Source organism: Thamnophis elegans, chromosome 2, assembly GCF_009769535.1.
Source record: "Thamnophis elegans isolate rThaEle1 chromosome 2, rThaEle1.pri, whole genome shotgun sequence".
Lineage (NCBI taxonomy): Eukaryota > Metazoa > Chordata > Lepidosauria > Squamata > Colubridae > Thamnophis > Thamnophis elegans.
The window spans coordinates 48224956-48240244 of record NC_045542.1 but is presented as its reverse complement, the minus strand read 5'-3'; the positions used below and the strand labels follow the sequence as shown (position 1 = coordinate 48240244).

At 42.7% G+C, this 15289-nt stretch overlaps 1 protein-coding gene across 2 annotated transcripts in view; it reads right to left on the bottom strand.

Moving 5' to 3' along the window:
• The window catches only part of CYTH1 (cytohesin 1), an 84651-nt gene that overhangs the window by 32669 nt on the left and 36693 nt on the right, over positions 1-15289 (bottom strand). Inside the window, exon 1 of one of the 2 annotated variants that reach the window (XM_032210525.1) lies at positions 9811-9958. The exons of the other annotated variant lie outside the window; for it this stretch is intronic. Coding sequence (XP_032066416.1) covers positions 9811-9832 — 22 coding nt within the window. The 5' untranslated portion in view covers positions 9833-9958. Of the gene's footprint in view, positions 1-9810; positions 9959-15289 lie in introns of those variants that run through there. 2 annotated transcript variants of the gene reach the window in all.

Below are 15289 nucleotides of genomic sequence, written 5' to 3'. Positions count from 1 at the left end.
CTGTTGAAAAACAATTCATCAGAAAAACCCTTAGTGTGTAGAAGCTTATTTAAACACACTCCATATGATGACTTAAACACACCTGCTCTTACCTGCAAGCTGTAAGGCTCAAGACTCATCTGTGTCGACCTTCTGAACTCAAATGATCCAGTAGAAGGAGCAGCCATCACAGCAAACCTAGATTGGGCACCCTTAAGCAAAGCATTTCTTAAAAGCCTTCAAAGATCATGTGGAATCTCTTCCTCTTTGCTAAGAGTTTCCTATAGCAGTTAATGTCTGAGACTGGACTCATCTCAGGTTCTGATTTGTTACTTGCCCATCAGGTGGAATCTATCATTTCTTCCTGGCATGTATTGCTCCTTTGTGAATCCTTATATGATTCACTAGGGTACCGTAATTCTGTATTGCACTACTTTTCAGGATATGATATGAACAATTTTAGACATTGCCATATAGGGAAGCACTTAGAAGAAACATTCACCCTGTAAGAAAGGCTGATAAAGTGCCACATGGGGAGGTTAAGAGAACAAAAATATGAAGAGGGAACTGCCTTTAGAGTATGTATTAGTGCAAAGGAAAGACTACTCATAGGACTGCTGGTAGTTTTGCTGCTACCAGCATATCCAACGGGTCTTAAATGCTTAGAGCAACGGAGGAGAATTTCACAAGGGAAGGGAAAGGGAAAATAAGAGTTGAGTACACCTACAATCAAGGCTGCTTAGCCATATGATGTGGCATATGAGATGTGGCTATTACTTTCCTCCAAAATATTTCCTCTACTTGAGACTTTGAGAGGCAGTTTGGTTAATAGTTAAGGCACCAAGCTAGAAACTGGGAGTTCCAGTTCTAGTCTTACTTTAAGCCCAAAGCCAACTGGGTGACCTTATGCCAATCAATCTCTTCAGCTCTAGGAAGGAGGCAATGGCAAATCATTTCTGAAAAACCTTGCCAAGAAAACTCTAGGGACTTGTCCAGATGGTCACCAAGAATCAACACTGACTCAAAGGCATAAATAAATAAAATATATTTTTAAAGTTTTTGAAGCAGTTGATTCGCATCTCTGATTAGCCCAAAAAAATATAACAGAGTCTTAACCATAATTAGCTTGTCCTTATTTATGTCTGCCTCCCCTTTCCACTGTTTTCTTTAAATCAAATTATAGATTGTGCATTTCATCCTGTTTCTTTTCTCGTATTCTGTAAAGAATGTTCATAGCATTCTTACCAATATATAGTAAGATACCGTGTACAGGCACTATCAACTCTCCTAACCAACACAGATATAAACAAGATGAGGTGTAGCACCACTCATATGAAAGGGAAAAACAGTTCTACAACAAGACAGCTACATATTAAGTTTTAAAAACCCAGGCAGTAGCAGTGATTGAAGTTTAGAAGGCAATGGGGAAGATAAATTCCAGATTTACTCAGCTTCCTGTGTACGTGCGTGAGGCATATTAGCGCAGTAGACAGCCTAATTATGAAATTGTTCAGTGCTTGAAGCAGCAGCAGCAGCAGAGCTCCTGACAATATTTGTTTCTCCCCTTCCCTTTACTTGGGTTCCTGCAAAAGAATTGCTTTTGACACGAGTTCACAATATTTACACTAAATATTCTCATATCACAACTGTAGACAAAGGCACAGTGGCAGGGCAAAAAATCTTTTTTGCATATTACATCACCCACATCCAATATTCATTGCAAGAACCAAGGCTTGTAACTTCCTTAAATCTGAGTTATTTTCCTTGCAAAATTTTGAGATGATGTAAGAAATGCAGGCCACAAGCCATGGAAACAAGCGCCTCAAATGGTTCCAAGGGACACACTTGCTATGTCAACGGTCTGACTTCAAAGGACATACTTGGGTGGAGGTTCTACATCCAAATTTGCTATCAAACTCATTAATTACAGTGGGGTTCACATATTTACAATGTTTGAGGAGCAGAGCACATAACACAATTTTTTTCTAGAAAGTGGGAAAATCTTTAGCTTCTTCCAGTACATTTGTTCACAAGCCAATTATTTATTCATTAACAATTCTCACACAATTCTCCTGATGAATTGGCATCAGAAAGAAGAAAGAGGAGGAGGGATAATTTATTTGAGAGTAGAGGAGGGTGTTATATACACTAAACACCATGATACATATCAAATTCTAGCACATCGTAAGGGGAAAAAAGCTTCATTTTCCTCTTGGCTTTCAGTGTTGATAAATGGCTGACAGATTCCACCCAAAGAAACCCCATTACTGGAAAGGGAAATTTAGGTTCCTCTCCCTGTTGTTTCATTCAGCCCTTGATCCTCAGTTTTATAATATGTTACTCCCATATCATCACAAGACTTCAGCTATTCATTTATCTGTTACTGATAGAGAGAAAGGGGGAGCGTTGAACAGAGAGAGAGAGGACCAGGTCCTGCCCACCATCACTTTGATCTAACAAAATATTCCAGCTACAAAGGAGTAGATGTTAGACTTGGAGGCAAGATTACTCTCCCCTATGTCATATGGCCATGATGGTGAACCTATGGCACGTGTGCCACAGGTGGTACACTGAGCCATTTCTGAGGGCATGCAAGGCGTTGCCCTTTCAGCTCCAGCACACTTGCCAGCTGATTTTCAGCCTTGATTTTCAGTCATTTTTCCGGTTTGCGCATTGAGCTGTTTTTTGCTCTCCAGAAGCCTCCGGAGGGAGAAAAACGGCCCAATGGGCAACGCAGAAGTCAGTTCCCAAACTTCTGGTTTGCATGTTGGGCCATTTTTCACCCTCCTCAGGCTTCTAGAAAGCCTCTGGAGCCTGGGGAGAGCAAAAACCAGACCTACTAACTAGGCCCACAGGCTATTTCTGGCCTCCGGAGGGTGTCCAGGGGGCAGGGGAGGCCGTTTTTGCCCTCCCCAAGCTCCTAGAAAGCCTCTGGAGCCTGGGGAGGGCAAAAAACAGACCAACCGGGCCCACCAGAAGTCAGAAAATGGGCCATTTCACCCTCTCCAGGCTCCAAGAAAGTTGTGCGCGCATGCATGGGGCAGCTTGGTGGGATGGTCACGTGCGCATGCACTGGGGACATGGCACAGGGGAGCATTAAATTATGGGGGTGGGTACCCGAGAGCATGGGAGCGCGCACGACAGTATCTGCACATGTGCTTTTGGCCCCCGAGGCAAAAAAGATTCTCCATCACTGTCATATGGGGTGCACAGATGGATTCATTGCAATGCAATCCCCGCCCCAAATTCCCCTAAAAAATTCACACTGCCACAAGCCTATGACTCACTTGCCTGTTGGTCCAGGAAAAATATAGGTTTGTAGAAGCAACTATTCTTAGGGGTGAAAGTGGGGGCAGGGATAGAGCTACAGCTAATCCTCAATTTATGACTATAAGTGGGACTGGGATTTCAGCTATAAATCAGTGTGGTCATAAGTCACATCCTCACATGACCAGACCTGATTTTACAACCATTTTTTTCAGCAGTCATTAAGCCAACCCAATTTTCCCAATGGCCACTTTTTTGCAGGAAACCAGCAAAACAGGTTGCAAATCACAATCACAAAAACTACAGGACGTTGCAACCAGTCATAAATGCGAGCCAGTTGTCAAGCACCCGAATCGTGATCAGCTGACCACAAGGGTGGTACGATAGTTGTAAGTGCATGTATAGATCATAAAGCACGTTTTTGAACTTTGGAATATCATTAAATGATGATATGTTGAGGACTACCTGTATTAAAGTAGAAAGGAAACATCTTTCCTTTTATGGGCATTTCCCCCCAGCACCTATGACATTCAGAGGAGCCATAAGGAGGGAAACATTTTCTGTTCAACCTATGACCACAATTGACCCTAACATTTCCATTGCTAAGCAAGACTGCTATTAAGCAAATTTAGCCCCATTTTATGACTTTTCTTGCCACTTTTGCTAAGCGAATCACTGCAGTGTTAAGTTGGTAACACAGTTGTTGAATGAATCTGGCTTCCCCATTGACTTTGCTTGTCAGGAGGACGCAAAAGGTGATCCCATGACCCCAGGACACTGACCATCCTAAATATGACTCAGTTGCCCAGCATCTAAATTTTGTTCACATGACCATGGAGATGCTATAATGGTCACAAGTGTGAAAAATGGTCATAAATCCATTTATTTCAGGGCTGTTGTAATTTTGAATGGTGGCTAAACTATTATAAGTTGAGGACTTACCTGTACTTCACTCCTTGTGACTAATAGTTGGCAAAATCAGATATGTCTACTATGAAGTGATTCATAGTATTGTCAATACTGCAAGTAAGAGCTCTCTTTTTTTTTGCACAGCTGTGGATCCCTATTGACATGTGAGTCCACTCAGCCAAGGAGGAAGCAATTCCCAAGATACAGATGTCAGAGGGAGTGCTAATTAGAAGCCCCTTTGTCTCTACCCTTGCATTAGAATCTTTCATCATACCTTTCACCTGCCTGTATTTGCATAATAAAGTAAGAGAACATGTACTTGCACATTGCTTCACTTATTCTAGATTCAGCCTTCTTTCCTCTGGTGACCTTCAGAAGCGTTGTGAGTAGAGTTCCTGGAATAATGCCGTCCTCTACATCTGGACGGCATTAAATTGAATAAAAAGCTGCACTATACATGGTTACATATCAGGAATTCCAATGGTCAAATGTGAGGTTTCTCCTTCACTAAAAAAAACAACTAAGCAAACCAATTCACATTATGCTGTGTTTGTTAAAGACAACGGGTGCAAACTGTTCTTTTAAATAATAGCTCCACTACTTGCACTGTCTCATAGCAAAAAATTGGCATTAAGGTGTATTGGGTTTTTATGTGTGTCTGTTTGGGGGGGGGGGGTGTCCAGGATTTCAACATTCCTTGAAGCCAGAGCAGAAGCTCCTTTACTAATCTTTCCTTGCTGGACTATGATTTCTACTGTGCCTGTTGTTTCAGGGCAAATGGGCTGAACAAAAAGTAGAATCCTAATTCTATAGAACATGTCCAGGTGTGGGTGGGTTCGCATGGGTTTGGGCAATTCTCTAGCTAAGGATCTGCCCAATTCGGCAAATCTGAAAATCCCACCCCTGGCTGGCCCCACCCACCCAGTCCCTTCCAGGAGTCTCCATGCGGCCCATTAGAATGCCAGGAGCAAACAGGGACCGCACGGAGGCTCGGGGAGGGCGAAAAACAGGCCTCTCAGAAGTTCCGGAAGTCCAGAAATGGGTCCAGAGCCCAGGGAGGCAATTTTTATCCTCCTGGAGACTTGAGGAAAGCCTCTGGAGCCCGGGGAAGACTAAAACGCTGCCCTCCACCATGGTGCAGGAGAGTGACTAGGCCACGCCAACCATGGCTACACCCAGTCAGCAACCGGGCAGAGAACCCGTTGCAAAAAATTTTAAAGCCCACCGCAGGTTTTGAATGTGTCCCAATATATCTCTGGAAAATCCTTAAGCACCTAGCTATTAAATGCAGTCTTCAATACAGAGGAAACAAAATTAACGCTAATGGCAACTCAAGAGTAACAGCCTGTACAATCTTAGATTGTAACCACAGATTGTTCCTAATTATGTCACGTTCTAGAGCGTTTGGGTAGAGCACATACATGGTAGAATTTAAATTCAAAGAGAAATAGCAATCAAGATGTGCCAGGCTCGGTAAACACAAGCAGTAAAGAGAAAATATAAGCTTCAGTGAGAAAAACCCAGCACTATGCATACAGGCGGCGGGGGGGCGGGGGGGGGGGCGGGGGAACCCTGCCATCACTAGCACACAACAAGGTAAAAAATGTATGTGGCTACTGAGAAATAACTTGGTACAATAAATCAACGTCCTGGTCATTTTGCTTGCAAGCTTAGGCTCTACTACAACTGGCATAATGCAGTGGAGAAGCAGCTCATTCTTTAGATCAGAGGTGTCAAACATCATGTCACCGTCTTGTGACTTATTGCGACTCCCCCCCCCCTTCGCTAAACCGGGCATAGGCGTGGCCACAGTGGTGGGCTGCAGGCAGTACTTCCCAGTACGTGCCTACTAGAGCCAGCCTGGACCACTGGATACCATTCTGGTACGGTGCTCCGGAGGGCCAACCCGCCCGTCCGAGCTCCTTACCGGTGTTTAAAGGCTTCTGCGCTTCCGCACAGGCGCATGGTGCATACAGCTTCTGCGCGATGCTCCATGGAGCAGCTGGAGCGTCACGGAGCATTGTAGAAGTGCTGACACATGTGGGCGCTGCGCGGACCGATTGGAACAGGATTTGAAACCCACCACTGCGTGGCCAGTACATGACGCATCCGGCCTGTGAGCTGTGAGTTTGACAGCCCTGATTTAGACCAAGAAACTGAACTAAATTTCCTTTTGGATCCTACTCCTCTGCCAATTAAACAGTTGAATTTATGGCAAAGTGATTTTTTTCTATAAGATAAAAAGTTTCACTAAAACTACACAATTTTCCCAAAAAAGCTGGTTGCTTATTTATCTAGACTGAATTCTATGACTCACAATAGTCCACAAAATATAAATGCTTTTAAAAGCCCCATACTGTTAAAATCAGATAATCAAAACTGATTCATTAATAGGTAACAAAAACAGAAAATACCATATAACCACCACAGGCCCCCCATCATATGTACATTAAAATTCACAAAGAGCTGCAGAAAAGCTGTTTTAATAGCTTTGCAAAAAGATGCTGAGGTCAATGCTAATGGGTGTGCCTGGGGGGATGTGAGCTGTTCAGGGTGAATTGCGCAGAAGCCATGTTCAGGATGGGAAGGAAACCACAAAGTCAAGGCTGTGGAACGCTGATAGCTTTGCAGTAAGAGCAAAGGGATTAGCCCATTGCTACAAAGCAGTGGCTTCTTTGAAGTGTTGGAAGAAATGTCCATCTGGGTTCAGTTCCAAGAGGGGAAAAAGACACTGGAGACAAGGAGGCTGCTTGGAAAGATGGTTCAATGGTGGACAGGATCACATGACTTGAGCTCCTGAACAGAAAAGGGGGATCACATGCTTCCAGATATTGGGTGAAGAAGAAAGGAGAGAAAAGGGGGGAAAGGGGGCTTGCCGAGAGTTCCTGGTTTTTTTATACTCTCTGTTCGGCCCCACCTCTTTGTTTCCTGTTCCTGTGTAAGAAATGTATTCTGATTGGTTATCAGACACCCAGGGGCGGGATGGTGGAGTGTTCTTAGCTAACTTTGTAGGTTGTGTGTCTTTTAGTCCCAAGCTTGGTTGAGTTCCCATGAGGTGAGTTTCTGTGCAAGGCTAATCCTACCTTTGTTATGTAGAGTAGACTAGCTCAGGCATTTTTAGTGGCCTATTCACAAAGGTGCTAGTAAGAATAAGTCTATTTCCTGCCTAAAAACATGTTTCTCCATTTCTTATCCAGGAAAATATAATATTCTGCCTTTTCAATATTTCCCAGGATATTTCATTTTTTCTAGGAGAAGGGTGGGTTTTAACTTCCTACAGAAGGTTGACTTGTGTTGGAGCTCACCATTATGTAGGGCTCCAAACTGAAATTATAGATTTCATGTACATTTTCACTGTTACATGTAATGTAATGTTAAAATTTGCCTCTAACATTACAACTACATGAGGTTTTCCTTAAATACTTGCATTAAACTGTTCCAATAAAGACTGAGGGGAAACCAAGAGGTAATTGTTATAAATGAATTAAAGCTGTGGTCTTAATTCAGCTATTGAAAAGACATTTATAGGCTCAGCATGTGCACTTAAAACACCTTTGTTTCTTAATTTTACAATGCACAGAACCCCACCAAGCCACCATTTTGAAGCCCTTGACAAAAGAAGAGGTCCATCAAACCTAAAATCAGCCCATTCCCAATTATAAGAACCAGCAGCATCTTTTCTCCCAACCTTATAGAGAGGTTCCTCAGACCTTTGCTGGAACTGAACTTCCACAGGCCAAGTAAGTCTTCTGCTAAGTCCCAGCCCACTCCAACGAACATAAATGCTGTCAGGTGTTGCAGGGGGAAAAAAACCTACAATCTAAATCATTAGATGCATCTGCTCTTCTAAACTTCTGGCATATATTGTATGTGCAGTAATGTTTGTTGCAGAAGACTAACCCTCAGGAAATTGTTTAGAAACTTAAAACCTCATGTAGTTGTAATGTTAGAGGCAAATTTTAACATTACATTACATGTAACAGTGAAAATGTACATGAAATCTATAATTTCAGTTTGGAGCCCTACATAATGGTGAGCTCCAACACAAGTCAACCTTCTGTAGGAAGTTAAAACCCACCCTTCTCCTAGAAAAAATGAAATATCCTGGGAAATATTGAAAAGGCAGAATATTATATTTTCCTGGATAAGAAATGGAGAAACATGTTTTTAGGCAGGAAATAGACTTATTCTTACTAGCACCTTTGTGAATAGGCCACTAAAAATGCCTGAGCTAGTCTACTCTACATAACAAAGGTAGGATTAGCCTTGCACTGAACTGAACTTCCACAGGCCAAGTAAGTCTTCTGCTAAGTCCCAGCCCACTCCAACGAACATAAATGCTGTCAGGTGTTGCAGGGGGAAAAAAACCTACAATCTAAATCATTAGATGCATCTGCTCTTCTAAACTTCTGGCATATATTGTATGTGCAGTAATGTTTGTTGCAGAAGACTAACCCTCAGGAAATTGTTTAGAAACTTAAAAGTTAGCCAATAAATTAGATGGGCTAAACATTTAAAATGCTGCACTGATAAACAGCCATTATGTTCAAATGTAGCACAATAAGTGAGGGCTTTTTTCCCCCCTACCATGAACATAAAATAATCATATTTTACAGCTCGCCAAGGAGTGGGAGGCATTTACTAGATCAAGTGTGCAGGGAAGATAATTTTAAGAAGCAAGAATCCATTGACTGTGATAGCTTTGGGCTTGTTTTTTTAACACATACACACAGCCAAAACCAGAAATGTTTGGCCTTTGTAAGTTGCTAGAATTTTTAAATACCTAATTTTCATACTTGGTTTGCACTTAGAATTAGCCTTTTAACAGCCCTTCGAGTAGTGTGACAATATGTTAAATGATCTACTGAAAACGTATTTCTTGACAATATCAAGTGGCCTCCCGTGTTTCCCTCTGTGACAATAATGACTACTGCACTTGCTCCTTTACAATGTCTTCCTCAACTACCAGTTCATCTGGATACACGTGTGCTCAGTGAAAATTACATCATTCAAAGTGCAGCTAAAGAAAAAAGAAACCTGCCCCACATTTGGTTTCACCAAATCCACAGGCTCTCCCTCCCACAACCTCCTTGGTGCCCAAAGGCCAAGGTGGAACCGGCAGGAGAACTGTTGTATCTAAGGCATGCTGTGGCATGCCTTGTGTGCTGCATGCTGCCACAGCTGCCAACAGAAAGTCTTCTTTTTGAAGTATAGAAAGTCCTAACTCCTCCTACAGAAAAAGAAAAAAAATGGGGTGCTTCCATTTTCACAGGAACTACTCAAATTTCTGGAGCCCAGCAACATGAACAAGGATATGCACTACTGTTTTTTATATAGACTTTATACCCAATGCTGCTCTATATACCCTGTAGAACTGCCAGGGCTACCTCCAGCTTCAGACATATAACTCATGAGCATACTCAAGGTATGCTTCTACTCTACTGGAGCTGAGAACTGGCAGAAGTTTTGACTACAGAAACATACCAGGCCATTTTTGGAAAAAAACATTATCCCATAGCCTCCTAAATCAAACAGATAGACCAAGATTTCCTTATTTTATTCAGTCGAACTGACCCCTAGGACAAAGTCCCTCAAAGGAAATGACTTGGCTCAGCCACCCAAACGAGCTGGAGACACCCCACCACATATGCTCACCACTCTCCATCCTGAGCACCATGCTGCCAGCAGCAGAGACACAGACCACGGCTGGTGTTCGATCCAAGATAGGCGCGGCCCAGCAACTCGACTTGATACCTGCAACTGACTTGCTGCCTGTCTGTTGCTTCCTGGAATGAGTCAAATCTTGCTCCAGCTAGTGGGTGGCTCTTGCTTAGGACGGAATAGGCGTCATTGCCTTTCTGCCTGCAACGGAGATAACCAGTAACGCCCTGTTCCTGTGCTGATCCCTCAAGCTTAAGAGAACCATTAACCCCTGGTGCTCTGGAGATCAGGCAGAAACTTTAGCCTGACAGATGGAAGTGTAGGAGATCCCACTAAAGAAAGTTCTCAGGAACTCATATATTAGATTCTATATGGAAACAGACCTTGTAGCAAAAGTCTGAGGTCACTCAGGTTCAATGCTAAGCCTTTTATGCATGTAAACAATAAACTAAGAGCCAATGGCGTATAGGGGTTGGAGTGTTGGAATTAGGAGTGAAAGAAGCCAAGTTCAGTCTCTGGTCAGCAGTGATCCTGGAACAATCATTATGTCTGATGGTTATTTTCAAATCAGCCCTGTGGAATTATTAAAATAGTCTATTGTCCATTAAGGTTAGAGAAAAAGGGAGGGAGGAGAGGAGGGAGAAAGATGTTGCATTACATCATGCCACTGTGCATGAGGAATTATATGACCACAGAACATTTGTTAAAACAAATGCAGTTGGATGTTCTAAGGCCATGATGGTGAACCTATGGCACGTGTGCCATAGGTGGCACGCGGAGCCATTTATCAGGACACGCGAGGCATTGCCCTGTCAGCTGGCCAGCACTCATGCTTTCGGCCTTTTGAGGCCATTTTTCGCCCTCCGGAGGCTTCCTTGAAGTCTCTGGAGCATGAAAAACCGGCCCTATGGGCAAACCAGAAGTTCGGGAACGTACTTCCTGTTTGCTCGTAGGTCTGGTTTTAGCCCTCCAGAACCTTCAGGGAGGCCTCCTGAAGGCTCCGGAGGGCTAAAACAGGCCCTACGAGCAAATCGGAAGTCCATTCCCGACCTTCCGGTTTTCCCGGAGGGCCTCCAGGAAGGAGGGGGGCGAGACTTTGGACACGACTTTGCAACTAACAACAACAAAATGAAGCAGTGGTCTCTCGTTACTGAAGACTTTTGCAAAGACTTCACTCTGGAGAACAAGAAACAATTAATCCCAGATTTCACCTTATTTCTCTCTCTAGGCCCTTTCTGAATCTTCCTAGTATATTTCAAGAACTGATAAAGAGCAAGAGGGACAGAGGTAAAGAAAGACTCCCATCTAATGTGAGAAGTAGAAAAAAACACCTCAGTCATCCATTCTAACTCAGTATTTTTTTTTTGCCTCTTCGCTTGCTCCAACTAAATCTTTTTAGATGTTTGTTTCATCTTGGAATGGAAGGATGGAACTTCTGCACAGGATCTAGGTGTCAAGAGCACTCAGCTTACTGGGAAGAAGCTCCTGGAATGACCAAAATCAGAATTGGTTTCCTATAGCTTTAAAACCTCTGTAAGAAAAAGAATGAAAGGGATTGGTGGCTCAGTGGCTAAGACAATGAGCTTGTCGATCAGAAAGGCTGGCAGTTCGGTGGTTCAAATCCCTAACGCCGTGTAATGGAGTGAGCTTCTGTTACTTGTCCCACCTTGTGGCAACCTAGCAGTTTGAAAGCACATTAAAATGCAAGTAGAAAAATAGGAACCAACTTTGGTGGGAAGGTAACAGCATTCCATGCACCTTCGGCTTTAGTCATGCCGGCCACAAGACCACGGAGAGGTCTTCGGATAGCGCTGGCTCTTCGGTTTTGAAATGGAGATGAGCACTGCCCACTAGAATTGGGAACGACTAGCACATATGTGCGAGGGGAACCTTTACCTTTACCTTAAGAAAAAGAACATCAACAAGTGCACTTATTTTCTTATCATGATAGTAAATCCTGCCATTTGCTCTTATTATTAATGTTCCAAATGGTTCTGTCTACCTTTCCACCTCTACCTTCTGGCAAACATATTCAGAATACATGAAACATCAAGAAAGGAGTAGCAGCAGTCAATCTGTATCATTGCTACTAGGGTAAAAGAATAAAGCCTCATTTCCCTAATCACAAGGATTCCAGAAGGAGCTGGCACAAGCTGAGGCTAAGGAACAGCCATTTTGATTTATTAGTAGCCATACATAGCAGATTTATATTTTAGGGTTTTGTTTTGTTTTGTTTTTTAAGGATAATCCCTTACATCATTCAAGGCTGAGGCAAAAGTTGGAAAGTTGGGTCTGTGCTGCCCTCTGCTGATTGGAGAGAGACATTGGCTTTAACCCAGAAAACCAGGGGAGGAGGCCACAGGGGAAAAAATCACACTTTTGAAACAGTGTTTTACATCTTCCTGTCATCACTCCCATCTCAGCTTATTATATGCCGACCATAAAAGGTGTCAGTAGCTATTTGTACAAGGCAGTCACTCTTTTTTCCTGCCCCAACAACAGGACTTCTAGGAAGAGATGCTCAACGACTATCAATTTATAATTGCTCCACAACACTTTGCTAATCTAACAAATTTCCAGTATGCATCGTAGCCTAGTAGCTGCATGACAAAAAAAATGCCCTCAAACAGGAAAATATATGCATCTCAGTGCTGTCCCATACCTTCCTCATTATATGTGGATTGGTTCTATTAAATGTATCTCTTTTTTCTCTTTTCAGAATGCATTCAAGCTCTTATTACCATGTTTTCCCGAAAATAAGACAGGGGTCTTATTTTCTTTTGACCCCTGAAATAAGCACTTGGCCTTATTTTCGTAGAGGTCTTACTATCTTTGAGGTGCAGGAGGCAGCGAGCGTGGTCACCTCGTGGGTGCGGCTGTGTTGCAATATTTTCAGGGAGGGCTCATTTTCGGGGGAGGGTTTATTTTGGTGCATCTGCTCAAAAGGCCAAATGGGTTTAGTATCGGGGAGGGCTTATTTTTGGAAAAACAGGGTAGATGAGGCTGCAGCAGGAAATCCACCTCTCAAAACTATGCAACAATTTCACCACTGATCAAATTGTGTTAAGAAAATAATTGGCTGCTCTTCAGCCATTCAAATGCCGCTCCTAGGAATAAAAATAAATGCAACAGAAGTTAATAAATAAACCTTTAACACAGCCAAGCGTTAAGGACATAACACAAATTTGCCCCTGGTCTTACCAGAGCTCAGCTGATGTCTGGGATAGATAGATGAAAAATACCCTAAATCAGTGTTATCTAAAATGCCCTTAAGCAGGAAATCCATTTGGATGACAAGTCAACTTTGAAAAATGGGACAATCTGTTTTAATTTAACAAAGGGGCCCCTTCTGGTTTAAATAATGCCAAACATATGCTAAGGATCCTACCTGCAGATTTTGCCAGGCAATGCAGAACTTCCTGCCCTCCGCTGTTGATGCTACCACATCCTGTTTTCCTGATACCTTACTGCTTTAGCATCAGAGCAAGTGACAGTGACAGAGAAAGGTCTAACTTCAAGCCGGTGAGGCTTGCTTCTCAGTCTTGAAGCTAAAATGAAGCCTACACTATAAATCCACTCTGTTCATTCATATCTGAAATGGAACCCCAGCTACGCACTGCCTGGGATTTCTTTGGAATGGAGGCCAGGTTTCCATGGACACCTCCTGGCTCCCATTTGCACACACCCCTTCCAAAGCAGATCCTCTTCTGTTGACTTTTACAAATGGATCTAACAGCCACCTGGGAAACAGTTGTCCCTAACAGCTGTGAGAGCACAAAGAATCACATAGCCAGTCTCCCTCTCCTCTCTGAATAGCACAGTTGTGGGTTTGGGGGTGTGTTTGTGTGTGTGCCAAACCACTGGATTTCATAGAATACTTTCCCCCAACCTGACACAAGATTGCAGGCAGAGCTACAAATTTTCATTGTGTTACTACTAGACAACACAGATTACCAAAATGTGTTGCTGTATTGGAGATAGATATAAGGTTAGATGGATAGACAGGCAGACAGACAGTGCAGAAACAATTTGAAGATACTATGGGGTTCACAGAATATTTTTGAAGGAGACAAACTGGGTGCCTTCTGGGTACTTTACACTATAACTGATATAATTTATCTTTCATTATGATCATGAGATTCAGGGGAATTGCGGGTCCAAGCATCTGAAAAGAACCAGGTTATTTCCAGAAGTAAAGTATGTGAAAAGGAAACAGCTAAGTATCAGATCCTGTGGGTTTTGCCTCACTTGCAGATAACTTTGCAGATAACGAAAGCGCAAATCTGATTTAAAATTTCTCTGTCGGCTGAGGATGTGCATTTAATTTGGCTGCCTCTCTAAAGACCTTCTGAACAATCAAGTGTTAGCTTTAGTAACATAAAGCGTCAATCAGGTCTGAATCTTGCTGTGCTAATTATATAAAAACAAATTAGTTTACTAATAGAATAAAACAATGTAATTAACTTTTAAGAATAATAATGAGGTAGTCATGGTAGAAAAGTTTCTTTAAACGTTTTGCTTCCTAATTATTCTGTCTCTCCCCCCCCCCTAGAATATTGATCATTCTATATATTTTAAATGGAAATTAAAATAATGACCTTTACTTTTTTGATGGCTGTTCATTTTATTGTTTGGAGGTGCTATCAACAGCACCAGGCATGAATGCTATCCAATGGTGGGTTGCTGCCGGTCCCGACTGGTAGTAACCTGGAGCAGCTGAGAGCATACCGGTACAGTGGCTCGTTTGGCCCACCTGCCCACCCGCTTTCTATAGCTGTATTTATGCCAAAAGGCACACTCCACACAAGCACACAGCGTGCAGAGCCTGCAGGCGCTCCCACAAGCAGCTGGGTATCACAGGGGCGGTGGATTGTGCATGTATGCGCAGCGCACGTCAGGCGCATGCACAGTACATGTCAGGTTCGGGCACAGACAGACCGCGATCAGCGTACCGGTAGCAATGGTAAGAGCAACCCACCACTAATGCTATCCTTCCATAAGACTGAACAAATACTGGTAGTTCTTAACAACCACAATTCAGCCGAAAGTTTCCTTTGGCAAACAAGACAGTTGTTGCCGTATTTTTCGGAGTATAAGACACTCTGGAGTATAAGACATTGGTATAAGTTATAGATTTTGGGGAGGCAAACAAGGGAAAAATATCTGCCTCTGCCTCCTAGCAATTTGCCTCCTTGGAGACAATATACACTGTTTGTAGTGTTACATTTCAGACTATACTTGTACAGATGCTGTTAAAATGTGCTTTCTGGAAGTATAGTCTCTGCTATTTAAAAGAATAGCACTTTTTAAAACAATAGCACTGGGCCTCTTCAGATCAAGCATTTATTTTAAAAAGCTTCTTCATTTTGTTACGTTGTCTAGAACAATAATAAAGCAGTCTTTAAAAAAATTAGTCTAATAATTTGAACATTCTATAGGCATTCATAGTTTTGACTTACCTCCTTGCAGCAAA